This window comes from Heptranchias perlo, chromosome 23 (genome assembly GCF_035084215.1).
Source record: "Heptranchias perlo isolate sHepPer1 chromosome 23, sHepPer1.hap1, whole genome shotgun sequence".
Taxonomy (NCBI): Eukaryota; Metazoa; Chordata; class Chondrichthyes; order Hexanchiformes; family Hexanchidae; genus Heptranchias; species Heptranchias perlo.
The window spans coordinates 23,250,903-23,265,937 of NC_090347.1; the positions used below are offsets into that span (position 1 = coordinate 23,250,903).

General features: G+C 39.2%; 2 protein-coding genes across 4 annotated transcripts in view; both read right to left on the reverse strand.

Annotated features, from left to right (window-relative positions):
- Positions 1-894, reverse strand: part of LOC137341177 (matrix-remodeling-associated protein 7-like) — a 95,957-nt gene extending 95,063 nt beyond the window's left edge. Inside the window, exon 1 of one of the 2 annotated variants that reach the window (XM_068004177.1) lies at positions 359-894. In XM_068004177.1, the coding sequence (XP_067860278.1) occupies positions 359-769 (411 nt within the window). In that variant the 5' untranslated portion in view covers positions 770-894. The remainder of the gene's footprint in view (positions 1-358) is intronic. The other variant, XM_068004178.1, reaches the window with a different exon arrangement.
- An 11,628-nt stretch (positions 895-12,522) lies between these two features.
- Positions 12,523-15,035, reverse strand: part of jmjd6 (jumonji domain containing 6, arginine demethylase and lysine hydroxylase) — a 30,353-nt gene continuing 27,840 nt past the window's right edge. Inside the window, exon 6 of one of the 2 annotated variants that reach the window (XM_068004179.1) lies at positions 12,523-13,092. In XM_068004179.1, the coding sequence (XP_067860280.1) occupies positions 12,961-13,092 (132 nt within the window). In that variant the 3' untranslated portion in view covers positions 12,523-12,960. The remainder of the gene's footprint in view (positions 13,093-15,035) is intronic. The other variant, XM_068004180.1, reaches the window with a different exon arrangement.

Genomic DNA, 15,035 nt, shown 5'->3' on the forward strand with positions numbered 1-15,035 from the left:
CTCCAATGCAGCACTAGCGCAACCCAACTCCCTGCCTCAGACCGACCGACCAGTCCAGCCCCCCCTTTAGGGACACACTCCCAGACTCGCCTTCCAAATAACAGCAGTTGTTGGACAGACTCCCCTAAAACAGCACAGTTATATATATTTTTTAAAAATCAAAAGCAAATCTTGACGGGTATTTGACATACCTTGGCCACATCTATATCTTTGCTCCACGTCACCTTGGCTACTAACTGCAGAATGGCACACATGAAAAGTAAAATTTCAGTTTCAGAATATTCCGTGTGTAAAACCGCAGCTGAAAGACCATTTGCAAAAAAAAAATCTGCAATTCTCCCCAGATTTTATTTTTTACCTTTTTAAGCTTGTCCTCGGGGTGACTGGGCTCTTGCTTTGCTTCGCTAGCTTTGGGGCTCTTCTCCTCTTGCGGTGCGGGTTCTTTCTCGGACTTTTTATTCGTTTCTTCGCTCTGGAGTTTGCCCTCGTCAGCGCCGATCTCCTCCACCGTTATTTTCCCTTTGGGTTTCTCCGACTCTTCGGCGCTCTTCTCCGCCTTCTCTTCGCTCACATCCTCGGGCTTCTTCGCTTCCTCTGCATTGCCTTTTGGCTCCTCTTCGGCTTTGCTTTCGTCAACTTTAGAACTCGTCGTTTCTTCTTTAGCGCTTGCATCGGAAGGTCTGAATTTCAAATATAAAGAAGCAATAATAACAGCCAGCACGGTAAAGAGGAGAGGGACAGCCAAATACACATCCATTGCCACGTCCATCTTTCTTCTTTGCTCTTTTTTTTAAAGATATGAGAGCACTAAAGTGAGCGAATTTCGTTTGCAACTGCGTTTGAGCCGCTCTGCCGACGGATAACGCGACTGATCTAAATCACAGATGACATGTAAAGATGAATCGGATTTCAAAATAGATCGTCATTTCCTTTAGCCCGCCTCCAGAATTTAAAGGCACAGCTACCTCAAAAAAAACATAATTGGCCACCCACCACTTTCATTGAATCGATTATTTTAACGCAAAAAGCTTGTACCTATCTGACTAAAATGAAGGTCTTTATTTCCTATTTTTAAACATTTCCATATTTTATATCTAAAACATGATTTCCCATTTTCTTTTATGGAGAGTGACCTGCTTGGACTAAAACTCATTAACGGTTTCGAGTATCTACCCTCCTTCATGGAATAGGAAGGGATGGAAACAAATTAAGAACAATTGATAGGGTTGTTTGTCACTTTGCTTTGGGAGACACTGTTGGTGCGATTGAATGCAGTTCCTGGCAGTTTAGTCAAACTGGACATCACATCAAGTAGGCGAGACAGTACACTTTTATTTCTTTAATGTTTTTAATTTATTTCATGCTTCTTTCCATTACTTGATGGAAATGATGTTACATCACCCAACGATGATTCCACTAATATTTGTTCTTCCCCCAGGAGGAATATTCGTGTTCATTTATTACTGTTCGGTTATGAAGAAAGGTACAGACCCAAAATGTTGACTGGTTTCTCCATAAATATTGATGACCTGCAGTATGTTTCCAACTTTTTCTGTTTTTGTTTCAGATTTTCAGTAAAAGACAGTAAAATTATCAGGAAGGTATCCTCAAAGGTAGACTGTTATTTTGTACCTACCATTCATTTGAAAGCTCCGGGGAATATCACAAGATTTGAAACAAGAGGATGAAGAACGAAGACATGCCAGGCACATCAGATGGCACGAGAGCCAGACGACTGCACCTGCCTTTGCCCTAGCGATTGTATCGACAGACCCAGGTGCAGCGACCAGGCAATGTTGGAGAACTTCCTTTTCAGGAAGCCAATTACAGAGCCGTGCCATCTGCTGCAAAGAGACCTGCAGACAAGTTCCACCAAAGGAATGGCAATGCCATTGGCAATCAAGGTCCCCAACATTGTCATCAGTGATAGGGCAGACCACAGACTCCATGATAATGAACAGGCACATGGGACCAGATTAAAACAGTCAGTTTTATGTTGACTGTCGTTTTCGATATTCCAAGGGAAATAGTACAGTCTGCAATAATTGTAAACCGACCGTTTATATTTAATACTCTTTATAAATGGAACGAGGAAGTTTGAGCCAAATTGCTCGTTTTTTTTATTCGTTCGTGGGATGTGGGCGTCGCTGGCGAGGCCAGCATTTATTGCCCATCCCTAATTGCCCTTGAGAAGGTGACGGTGAGCTGCCTTCTTGAACCGCTGCAGTCCGTGTGGTGAAGGTTCTCCCACAGTGCTGTCAGGAAGGGAGTTCCAGGATTTTGACCCAACGACGATGAAGGAACAGCGATATATTTCCAAGTCAGGATGGTGTGTGACTGGGAGGGGAATGTGCAGGTGGTGTTGTTCCCATGTACCTGCTGCTCTTGTCCTTTTAGGTGGTAGAGGTCGCGAGTTTGGAAGGTGCTGTCGAAGAAGCCTTGGCGAGTTGCTGCAGTGTATCCTGTGGATGGGACAAACTGCAGCCACTGTGCGCCGGTGGTGAAGGGAGTGAATGTTTAGGGTGGTGGATGGGGTGCCAATCAAGCGGGCTGCTTTGTCCTGGATAGTGTCGAGCTTCTTGAGTGTTGTTAGAGCTACACTCATGCAGGCAAGTGGAGAGTATTCCATCACACTCCTGACTTGTGCCTTGAAGATGGTGGAAAGGCTTTGGGGAGTCAGGAGGTGAGTCACTCGCTGAATACCCAGCCTCTGACCTGCTCTTGTAGTCACAGTATTTATATGGCTGGTCCAGTTAAGTTTCTGGTCAATGGTGACCCCCAGGATGTTGATGGTGGGGGATTCGGCGATGGTAATGCCATTGAATGTCAAGGGGAGGTGGTTAGACTCTCTCTTGTTGGAGATGGTCATTGCCTGGCACTTGCCTGGCGCGAATGTTACTTGCCACTTATCACCCCAAGCCTGGATGTTGTCCAGGTCTTGCTGCATGCAGGCTTGGATTGCTTCATTATTTGAGGGGTTGCGAATGGAACTGAACACTGTGCAATCATCAGCGAACATCCCCATTTCTGACCTTATTTTGGAGGGAAGGTCATTGATGAAGCAGCTGAACATGGTTGGGCCTAGGACACTGCCCTGAGGAACTCCTGCAGCAATGCCCTGGGGCTGAGATGATTGGCCTCCAACAACCACTACCATCTTCCTTTGTGCTAGGAATGACTCCAGCCACTGGAGACTTTTCCCCCTGATTCCCATTGACTTCAATTTTACTAGGGCTCCTTGGTGCCACGCTCGGTCAAATGCTGCCTTGATGTCAAGGGCAGTCACTCTCACCTCACCTCTGGAATTCAGCTCTTTTGTCCATGTTTGGACCAAGGCTGTAATGAGGTCTGGAGCCGAGTGGTCCTGATGGAACCCAAACTGAGCATCGGTGAGCAGGTTATTGGTGAGTAAGTGCCGCTTGATAGCACTGTTGACGACACCTTCCATCACTTTGCTGATGATTGAGAGTAGACTGATGGGGCGGTAATTGGCCGGATTGGATTTGTCCTGCTTTTTGTGGACAGGATGTACCTGGGCAATTTTCCACATTGTCGGGTAGATGCCAGTGTTGCAGCTGTACTGGAACAGCATGGCTAGAGGCGCAGCTAGTTCTGGAGCACAAGTCTTCAGCACTACAGCCGGGATGTTGTCATCAGTTAGTGGTAAAACGCTCACAATATTTTCACGTGAGTCGAATTGACAGTGTAAACTAATAAATTGTAAAGCATCCTATTCTTAATGATTTTGATTTAACACCTGAAGTGTACAGGCAAAGATATACTCAAAATTACAAAAAACCTCATACGGGATTTACATAGAACTAATCAGAAAGCTTATGGTTATTCGGAAATTCTAGTTCGATGGGAAGAGTGTGACAGATGATAAGGGATTGGTTTCTGAAAGTGGTTCCAGAAATTGGGCAATGTGCTGATCACTTTTGGCCTCGCAAGTGCAGGAAATGGTCACGCAGGTGGGAAGTCAGATGGCCCACACTGTCCATCTGGTGATGGGTCTCCTGGTCAGTCCACTGAGCAGTTTGTGCAGTGCAAGCCAGTCAACACAGCTAAACAGAATTGAAGGGCAATTCCAGGGAAATTAGATGTTTTAATTGTGAGAAAATGAATCATAACGCCAACAACTGCTTGTCTTTTAGAGGGTCTGCAGCACAACTAGGAAGACCGAGTACAGTCGTAAGATACTAGGCATTGAAAAATGTACCAATTCCTACACTAGGCCACAGTGAATGTGATGCACTAGATTTACAGTAGCTGTAGGTTTAACTATCCCCCCTAAGAAAATAGAACAAGAGTCACATATGCTGTGCTAAACTACAATGTAAACTGTACTGGACGGAAGGTCCCTAAATATTAACCTTTTACGGGCGGGTCGTTGAGTCTCTCTGACTTAACTATCTCTCTTTCCCTGATTGCTCATACAGATTACCCCATTTTGACAAGACAGGCCAAGAAAAAAATTTCAATTGATGATTAGGACAAAAATAATTTAAGTATGCCTCAATTCAAAATCCAACAAAACCAAGAAGCTTGTATTTGATTGAATGGCTTGGCCTCTCTTTCAGGTACCTGCTCACACAAAAACATCTGTATTTATTAATTTTTGTATGAAAGCAAGCTGGGTCATTTTCTGTGAATGAACCTGGCTTTTAACCTCATGTGTACTGTGTAAGAAAGGAAGAAGCCAATAACACCAAAAATGCTTCATATTTGTTACAACTAGCACTGATGACTTGTGGCTTCTGTGTCAACTTCAATGGCCTAGAACTTCCTTTGTTATCAACTTGATTTTACTTGGAAAGCTAACTTTGAATTATTTTACTTTTTCTTCACTGAAAACATGTTTGAGTAAGAATAGGAGTGCAAAAAGTATCTTTTAAAAAAAAAATACAGCAACGGGGTGAATTTACTTACAGGCTGTTTAAGGACGTCAGCATTGACTCAGGACTGTACAAACAAAATTTTACAAGAACCCTTGGCTCCTTTTAGAAAAGGCAGAATGCTAGCTGTGGACAGTGACATTGCCATCTTTTTATAGTACTTGTCTCCAAGCTTCTGGTTCTTTTTTGTAATATTACATAATGTATGCATTTTCCTTCACTGTTCCAAATGTAGATAGTTGGCCACTGATTGTTGCTGCCCACTTCTGAAATAGAACCATTACAGCTTACAGAGTTAAAAACTTATCTAATATTTATTTAATTAATTTTTGAAATGTTTTCTCCATTCATTGTTGGTTTGTGCTATGTTTGACATGCACTTTCTACCAAAATAACTTGAAAAACCACAAGTTTTTCACATAATTGGTGCCACTGCTGATGATGGCAAAATAATTAAGATATTGCACATAACCGCAACATTAGGAATAGTCATATATATCGTAAAAAGTTTAAGCAGCTTTCTAAACATAGGTGTAGATCTTTTTTGTTGAATCGACAGTTATATTTATCTAACTATGAAGACGACCATCAGGGCTAGATTTTCCACTCATTCATTGTCAATAGATGGAAAATCTAGAAATGAAGGATAACTATTAGCTGCCTTTAAAGTGAAAATGTTCCCATGTTAGAGAATAAAAAGCTTACATTTACACAGTACCTGATCACATCTCTCAAATATTTCAAAGCACACCACATGCAATGAACTACTTTAAAGTGCAATTACTGTTGTTACATAGGCAATGTGTAAATCAACATTCAAAATGTTGTCATTTTGTAAGTTTACTAATATAGTGTAAGTAAAAAGTAGTCCTTCAGTACTCATCAGGTTCTCTAAGGAATTTAATAGCCTGTCAGATACATACAAATCTTTCATAACTTTGATTTTCCACTATCTGTTTCCTTGTAAATTTTGTTTACTTTATATATATTGAAAGATCAGAAAACATCATAAAGTATTTTTTAAATGTTTTCATTGATAGTCTAATACTGTATTGTGTTTAGGAAACTTATTAGATGCCAATGCAAAATGGTTGTAGGCTTCAGACAAATTATATCATAAAACCAATATGTGCAATCTTTTATTGCATTATTGGTGCAATTTTTATGTCAGCCATCTATACATTGGGTTTTTATGCCAATAAATAATTCATACATGGAAGTGCCACAGACCCAAGTCACTAGTGAAATAGGCGTCTATGTTTTACAGATAGCTTGAATTGCAACTGTTCAGCTGGATCTTGAAAATCTGGGATGAGGATGGAACATACTAAATACTATTTAATGGTGACAACACTGCCTTTGACTGGCTGTCTTTTGACATGACGACTAGATGGCAATGCTGAATTATTGCACTGTATTCAAAACCATTGTACAATGGTACATTTTCAGTTTAACCTGATACGGATAATTAGGGTATAGACATTTTGCAGCAACACTTCACAGTGATAAATATGGGATATCCAGGATATTCCAAAAGTGATGAAAATACTTTGTTGTAACAGATGGAATTATATAGTATGTATTGCCTAAATATTATCATCAGGATAGTATATTATTACACTGCTTGAATAAGGCAAGATGCCAAGACAAAATACAACTATCTTTTACAGTAAAAGATAGGCAGAATAATTTTGTGTCACATTCAACTGATATAAAATAGTGGAAAGAAACACGTTGTGACATTTTTATGCCTTTTTTTTTGTTTGATATTTAGGCTCTGTGTTAGAACAGCATGTCCCTGTAAAAATCCCTAAAGTACAAAAACCATTTTAAGTTTAACAGATACATTCTGTGGAGCAGTGGCTCAAGGTCTAGGAATTCTAATACAAGTAGAAATATTCTGCAGTAGCATGAATCTTGTGTCGCCAGAAACCAAAATGTAGGCGGCTTAATGCAGTCAATCAACCAGGGAAATACAATAATCAACGTTTAAATAAATCACAGTGTGAGACAACCAGTATACCAGGTTGTACAACATTCCTCTCCAACCAAAAGAGTAGAGTGTGTATCCTAAAACAGACTTTGCTACTGTCACTAAATGACATTTACTGGCTTTCAGGCAGCCGACTAGATATGAATCTTCAGGTAGTTGCGTACTCAATTTCTTCAGCGAAATGGGAGAGACAACTCCTATTGGACAATCATAGAACAATATAGAGAAGACATTGGGTCAGACCATTCATCGATGAAAGAATCAGCGGCGACCTTTAGGTAGAATGGTACGATAAATATAGAAATTTTGCATCATGTTTTGAAAAGCATTAGCGCTAAAGAAACAAAGAAGTACAGATAGAGATGTATTTAATTTAATGCATATTCTGTATCACTTCTGTTTAGTATCCCTCAATATTTATGGTAATGTGAGAATATTTTTAGCAATTTACAGAGTTTTACAAACAGCAATCAAGTTAGTTGTCTCTGAATGATAGAGAGATCATGTGTCCATGGCTGCTTTAAAAAAGTTGGTCCTGAAGCTGCACCATAAGATCCTAATGTATGAAGATTTAATGTGTTCATCTGAAATTTCTCCCTTCACTACATCAGTGGGAATGTTAACCCATTTATTTGAAATGGTTTCATGCATTCACTAAAATGGTGGAGAGAGGAATTTCAGATGAAAACATAAACAATTTGTACACTATTGTTGTGTGGTGCAATTTCAGGATCATTAATTTTGGTATTCTTCAAGGTGAAAGATGTCAGTGCTAGCGAATGGGTAACATTTTAACAAGCTTCAGGAATTAAATTTACCGTTTCCAGGAGAGCCCCACCTAGTGTACCAGTGTGATATTTTTCATTTCCCACAAAAGCCCATCTTTGTGGCAATGCTGACTGAAATTACTATTATGGACAATTTTGTGTTGCAGACCTAACAGTTAGAATCAGAACTGAGACTACCCAACTTTTTCACTTGAAGCCCCAACCAATCATTTAGTTGTTTTTTTTAAATTGATATTATTAATTTGTCAATTCTTACTAAACAAAGATATCTGCAATTTTATTTCAGGAATATAGAGCTCCCTTAAGGGAAACAAAGCTGGCTGATATGATCACAAATTTGGCTAGTGTCTTGAATTATGGAGCTGACAGATTATGTTCAGCATTCACAGCTATTTCACCTGATACATGTTAATAGCTATACACATTTCATTTGGTATTCTCACACATATAAAATAAAAAAATCTTAAAACTAATGTCCATGACTGCAAATTTAAATCCGATGTATCTGTCAGCAACAATAAGCCATGATTATGGGATGAAGGAAGGACTTCCTGGCCTGGAACAACAAAATGTACATCTTGCACTTCAAAAGTTCTTTTAAAAAATTCTCAAAATCAAAACAGAAGAAAAGGGTAACTTTTTTTAAAATTTAAGTACATTATTGTAAGTAGTACTAAATTACATTCTTTTAAAGATGTTAATTGGGAGACTTACAGTTTGAAAACATACACATAAGGTAAAGATAATCCTTCTTGAAACATGATGTTCTCAATGGCTCATAAATAATTATAAGCAATCACTACCTCAGACAAATTAAATTCAAGTTTTTAAGTAATTATTGCTTCAGCTTTATCATCACGTATTCTAACATTCTGTTCACCACCAGACAGTATTGTAGCCGATTGCTCGTCTAATTTTTTCTTGTGCACTTTATATGTCGGATCTATGAGTGATTTACCATACTTTGAAGATGGAATGTGACAGAGGACTACCTCCATTGCTAGAAAGATTCAACAGAATTCAAACCACATTTGTAAATGTCCATTTTAATACTCTTCAAGGGGTATTTTGATGCTGGGGAATGGGGAACATTTTCATATGCCCCAAAAGTCAAACTTCACTCCAGTCTCAGAAGAAAAGCCCTTAATACACCAATGTGACAAGACCATAAGAACATAAGAAATAGGAGCAGGAGTAGGCCAATCGGCCCCTCGAGCCTGCTCCGCCATTCAATAAGATCATGGCTGATCTGATCCTAACCTCAAATCTAAATTCATGTCCAATTTCCTGCCCGCTCCCCGTAACCCCACTTGATAGTTCTTTGAAAGATAAAGGCCTAATTTACAAGCAATGCAGGTGTTATTAATCAATTGAACTGTGACCTTCACCTTCCTCATATTTACCTCCTTAAAATTCTTAGTATTCCTCAATTTCTCCAGATTCTCAACAGCCATCTGCATGGACTCGCACTCTATAAAGCTGCTCTATTGCCTACGTTGAGGGGACACTTACGATGGAATGGATGTGCCCCCCCAGCTCCTACTGAGATCTGCAACACATGAGGTGAGCTCTTGCACGGCTGTGAAGATTCAATCACAGCTTGGTCTCAGTAGGCTGGCTCTCCATTGTCAACTGGTCCTAACGTTTACAGGAATGAGAGTTGTATCAATGTGAACAGCTCTAGCCTCAAGGGGTGAGACATGACAATCAAATATTCTGCATTGTGTGTAGCACGCGTTGTCTGGTGCTACAATGACTGCTGTAGCATCAGCCGAAACCAGCACAATGATCAAGGTTGATCTCAGTGGAGCATCATTTGACATTCCTGAGGTAGGACGCTTTGGCAAAGTCAAGTTTTGCATACTTTGGTGACTTAAGTTCTGATACCAGAGCAATTGTTCAAGAAAGTCTTGCAGCTGGAGTAGGAGGTTATGTGTGTTACAAAATACTCCAATGCATCCTTCTGCTCTTCTTATTAGGATGTCAAGACCATGGATAAGAAGCCGAGGAGCTTCACTAAGATAAGACCAGTGATTTCAGGCTTTAGCAATGAGGAGAAACAGAAGAAACTGGGGCTCTTTTCGTTAGGACAATGGTTAAGAGGAAAACTAATAGAGGAGTTCAAAATGATGATGAGTTTTGCTAAGTAATTAGGTAAAAATTATTTCCACTGGTCAGTCAGTTAGGAACTAGAGGGCATAAATTTAAAATGACCATAAAAAGAATGAAGAGGTTAGAAGAATTATTTTCATGCAAAAGATTGTTAGGACAATGGAATATACCAGAATCAGTGGTGGAAGCATAATCCATAATAACTTTTGAAAGGGAGGTGGATAAATATTTGAAAAAGAGAAATTTAAAACGTTTTAGGGAAAGGGTATTAGAAATAGGTCCAGCATAGACCAGTCTTCTCATTGAGACTACATGTAATAAAGTTGTGGAAAAGGAACCAATCTATTCTTAATTCAAAGTTGTTTAATTCAAATTATCTGATAATTCAAATATTTTTGCACTAAATTCCTACTTTTCTGCTTAATTGAATTGGTTGGATAATTCAAATTGTTTTAGCTCAAAAATCACTTTAAATATTAGTAGATTGTATTCTGGATGTTTCAAATGTACAACAAGAAAATTGTAGTAGTACTTTTCCACAGGTTTTGGTTTGCCTGTATATGAAGTGGAATTCTGCTTAAGTACAAAAACCAATAGACAGGGAAAGAAGGCTACAATACAATATTATTCTCCAGAGGAAAAGCACTACTCTGGTGTAAGCAGAGATCAGGAATTTGGAAAATACTCAGTGGAGAAATTTGCGCCAAAGGCCACAAGTTGCAGTCACCTTCACCAGTGAAACCATAGTAGTTGATACACATCATGACAATAGGTTCAATTTTTTCTTCGTTCATGGGATGTGGGCGTCGCTGGCAAGGCCAGCATTTATTGCCCATCCCTAATTGCCCTTGAGAAGGTGGTGGTGAGCCACCCTCTTGAACCGCTGCAGTCCGTGTGGTGAAGGTTCTCCCACAGTGCTGTTAGGTAAGGAGTTCCAGGATTTTGACCCAGCGACCATGAAGGAACGGCAATATATTTCCAAGTCGGGATGGTGTGTGACTTGGAGGGCAACAATGCAGGTGGTGTTGTTCCCATGTGCCTGCTGCCCTTGTCCTTCTGGGTGGTAGAGGTCGCAGGTTTGGGAGGTGCTGTTGAAGAAGTCTTGGCAAGTTGCTGCAGTACATCCTGTGGATGGTATACACTGCAGCCACTGTGCGCCAGTGGTGAAGGGAGTGAATGTTTAGGGAGGTGGATGGGGTGCCAATCAAGCGGGCTGCTTTGTCCGGGATGGTGTCGAGCTTCTTGAGTGCTGTTGGAGCTGCACTCATCCAGGCAAGTGGAGAGTATTCCATCACACTCCTGACTTGTGCCTTGTAGATGGTGGAAAGGCTTTGGGGAGTCAGGTGTGAGTCACTCGCCGCAGAATATCAGCCTCTGACCTGCTCTTGTAGCCACAGTATTTATGTGGCTGCTCCAGTTAAGTTTCTGGTGAATGGTGACCCCCAGGATGTTGATGGTGGGGGATCTGGCGATGGTAATGCCGTTGAATGTCAGGGGGTTAGACTCTCTCTTGTTGGAGATGGTCATTACCAAAGTGCATCCTAATTAAAGCTTTATAGTACCACATGGGTAGTCCAAAGAATTGTGGAAGTATTTTTCATATTGCCACAATAATTATTGAATATATATTGGAATTACTTCCCTACTAGTGCCCACAATTAAAGTCCAAACTTTTCACCTTCTTTCCTAGAGCTGTCTTAAAGCTAGACAAAAATTATTAAATACATGTTCAAATTTAGTAGTGCTACTGCACAGAAACAAAACCTGCACTTTCAATTTGAATTTCATACAGCTGGTTATCAAATACAGTTCACCATTGAATATGCATTTTCATTTTCGGTGCGTGGGGTTCAGAGTTAAAACAATTAATACTAGTTTTGTGATTCACTGCAAAATGTAGTTGTTAGTTGGGAATAATAGTCAGGTAAATTCCCCTTCATTTCTCATGAAGATGCTGACTCATGCTGGTATCACCCAGATAACCACTGTTTATCTGCTCATCTAGATGGCAAGTATTGGCAATCTGTTAGAATATGGAGGGCATCATGGCCAAACCTGATAACACATGCTTTCTTTTCAGCTGAGGTCAAAGAATAGCCCTGATTGCTGCCCCAGCTGAGCAGGTAATAGCACAGACTGAGATTGAACCTTCTGGTCTGTATGCCTTAATACTATACTGGGCAGTAATGTTCCCCATGGCCATAGGGAAATCTAGAGTCCTGTAAATTTAACATTTAATGTCTGCTTGGGAACTTTCAAATACCAGCTAGTCACCTCTAAAGAGAAAGGAGAGCAACTCATTTAGGCTGTTCTGTACCATCATAATAAAAGCTATTAAAATTGTAGTATTTAAATATAATTACTAACTGAACTTGATATGACACATTTCCATTCATATGGGTTGTTCTCTGTGTTTAAGGAGCACTAAAAGACAATGTAATCTTTTTAAAAGAAAACTAATTTTTCTATGGCAACTAATCACTCCCTCTGTATAAAACCTTCTAGTTATAAAATGTAATCTGGGAATAAAAAATAAATGTGAATACATATGAGTGGAATAATATTAGTTAACAGAATAATAAACATGGACCAAGAACAAATTTAGTTTCTAATCTGGAATTTGGAGCAGTTGCAATGAAGATAGGAATTGTGTGTAAATCTGGCTTCTGAAAGGCCTTTGAATCAAGTTATGTGAAAAATGTAGCAATGGTGTTTTCTAAATTGACAGCTTCAGGATAAAAACAGATTTATTCAGTGTTCAACTTTATTTAGTTCAAGCAGAACTTGAACTGAAATATTAATCAACAGTAATAAAGAGTATCTAATAAACCTGGGCCATCAACTGACTAATAACTGTGTTTAGCTCAGTATTACTGTTAATAATGGGAAGAGTTTACAAAAATATTTTTACAACACCAAATAATTTTAACTAAAAAAAAATCAATTATTTAACATTGTACATTCTTAAATGGCTATCACCATGACGAAGTTCTGTCTGGGTTTATAATCACCACCAAGGAGGTAAATAAAAGATTTCTACTAGCAACAGAAAAATGAAATATTTCAGAATTTAAAATCAATTCTTAAACTGGCAATTATTTTTCATCTTTCACTGGAATTTCATTCTTAATTTATTTTAGGATGCAAAGTCGGTATTTTCCAGTGCTTCTTGTCACCTGGAAGAGCTGCGTTCTTTGCTCACACAGTCATCACGAGATTGAGAACTGCCATCTTCCATCATGCTGCAGGTTCTTCTTTTCTTCCTTCGGTGTGTCATTCCATCTCCTTCAGCACCAGAGTCACACTAGTTTTCAAACAAGCAAAATGAATTTACGTAAATGAAATAAATGCATCATAAAACGGAAATGAACAGGTATTTCCTTTGAAATAACATTTGCTGGAGACATTAAATATATTGGAAAATGCTCAAGGATGTTTTAAAAGTAAGATTAGAGAAATAATCCGAAGAATCATGAGCCTATTGGCTTGATAATTATGAAGAAAGCATTTACCAATAAAGGCAGTAATTTGAATTTAATATGGGATTATGTAAGTTTATAAAACAAATGTAGCGGAACCCCCTAAATATGCAAAACAACTGTTAAATGAGAGTAATGTGGTAGATATATATCTTGACTTTCAGAAGTCACTTGTTAAGATGCCTAATAAGACCTGCGACTAAATTGAATGTTCATGGGATAGAGCAGAATGTGGTCATTTGAATTCCAAATTGTCTACATAAGAGGGGGAAAATGGATAATACAGTGGGCTGCACTGCACTTGTGGCAAATCTGATTTAACCACATAAATCTGGTTACCACAAAAAGTTTTGTGGTAAATAGGCAATGTAAACTAGATAAACCATGTCTGTCTGAATCCAATGCACTGAAAACATAATGTTGTTCGTTTGTGCAAACATACCAACAATATGCATGAATATTTTCTATATATGACAATAACTCTCCTTGGCTTTTGCTTCCCCGACTCCACAGTTGATTGTCCCAATTCTTGGTTCCTCATCTTTCCATTTGAATACAACGGTCAATTGATAAATAGACAAAACAGTGCTGCACTGATTATTCTGTAATAGGTTGTAGTTCCAGCTACACAGCTGATACACAAAGGTCAGCCCTAAGATTTAAGCTGTTTACAATATTTGGATTGGCTCCCTCATTGTCCTTGCATAGAGGCAGCACTCACAGCACCAAACCAGTGATTTTTGTGTGTGTAATTACCTTACACACTTCCAGGGACTTCCTGTCCTAATTTCCAAAAGACAGTGTAAGCAACCCAAAGACAGCGCCAACACAGGAGGAAACTTTTTTTTGTATACAGCAATAATTAACATGCTAGAAAGTCAACAAATAAAGAAAAATGCAGAAATCTCCTGACAGACAGACAAAGATCTGATGATCTGAGCCCCCAGGTTATCTCATGGACCTCAGTTTGGAAACCTACGTACCAGGCCATACAGCCCGTAAGGTTCCAGGTTCAATTCCTAGTCTCTGCTGAAATGGCTAATCTCAGCTAGAGCTGCAGCAGTACATTAGAATTGGCTTCAGGATCCCTGGGTTAGAAAGGGGGGAAAAAAACAGCCAATTCTATTGGATGACTAATTTCCAGCAGAGTGCGCATGTGGATGTTGGATGAGGACAGGATGTGATCTTTCTCTCCACCTGGTGAACACCCATAGTCTAAGTCAACATGAAGAATGGCCATTTAGCAAGGTACTGAAGGGTATTCACACCTTTGGAACCATACAAGAATGACAATCAAAACCTTCAGCAAAGGAGGGGTGAACAATAGAGAATTTTAAAAAAAAAGTCAGGATGGTAGTATCAACGTTATAATGTTGAAGCATGCAAATGATATCAAGTCGCATGGGTAAACAGGATGCTTACAGCAAAACATAGAATTCAGAGAAATCTGCAGAGATCTAACAAATGGGCAGATGAAATGCAAATGTTATTTAATGTTCAGAAATGCAAAGCAATATATCTCAGTGCTAAAAGTATGATGGGTGTATTAAAATATGTGCCCTCAAACTAACTAAAGTTGGGGTATAATGATTCTTTTAATTCCAATACATTTTGATTGAATAATTTAATCTCTAGGAACAGTCTGATCGTGTGTGGTTTTATACTGCTGCTAAAGCTTGACATTTTTCACTTCGGTAGTTTGAATGACCTTTGCTTCCAATTTCTTTGCAAAGGATATCATCCCTAACAAACTGCCTTGGTGCTTTAC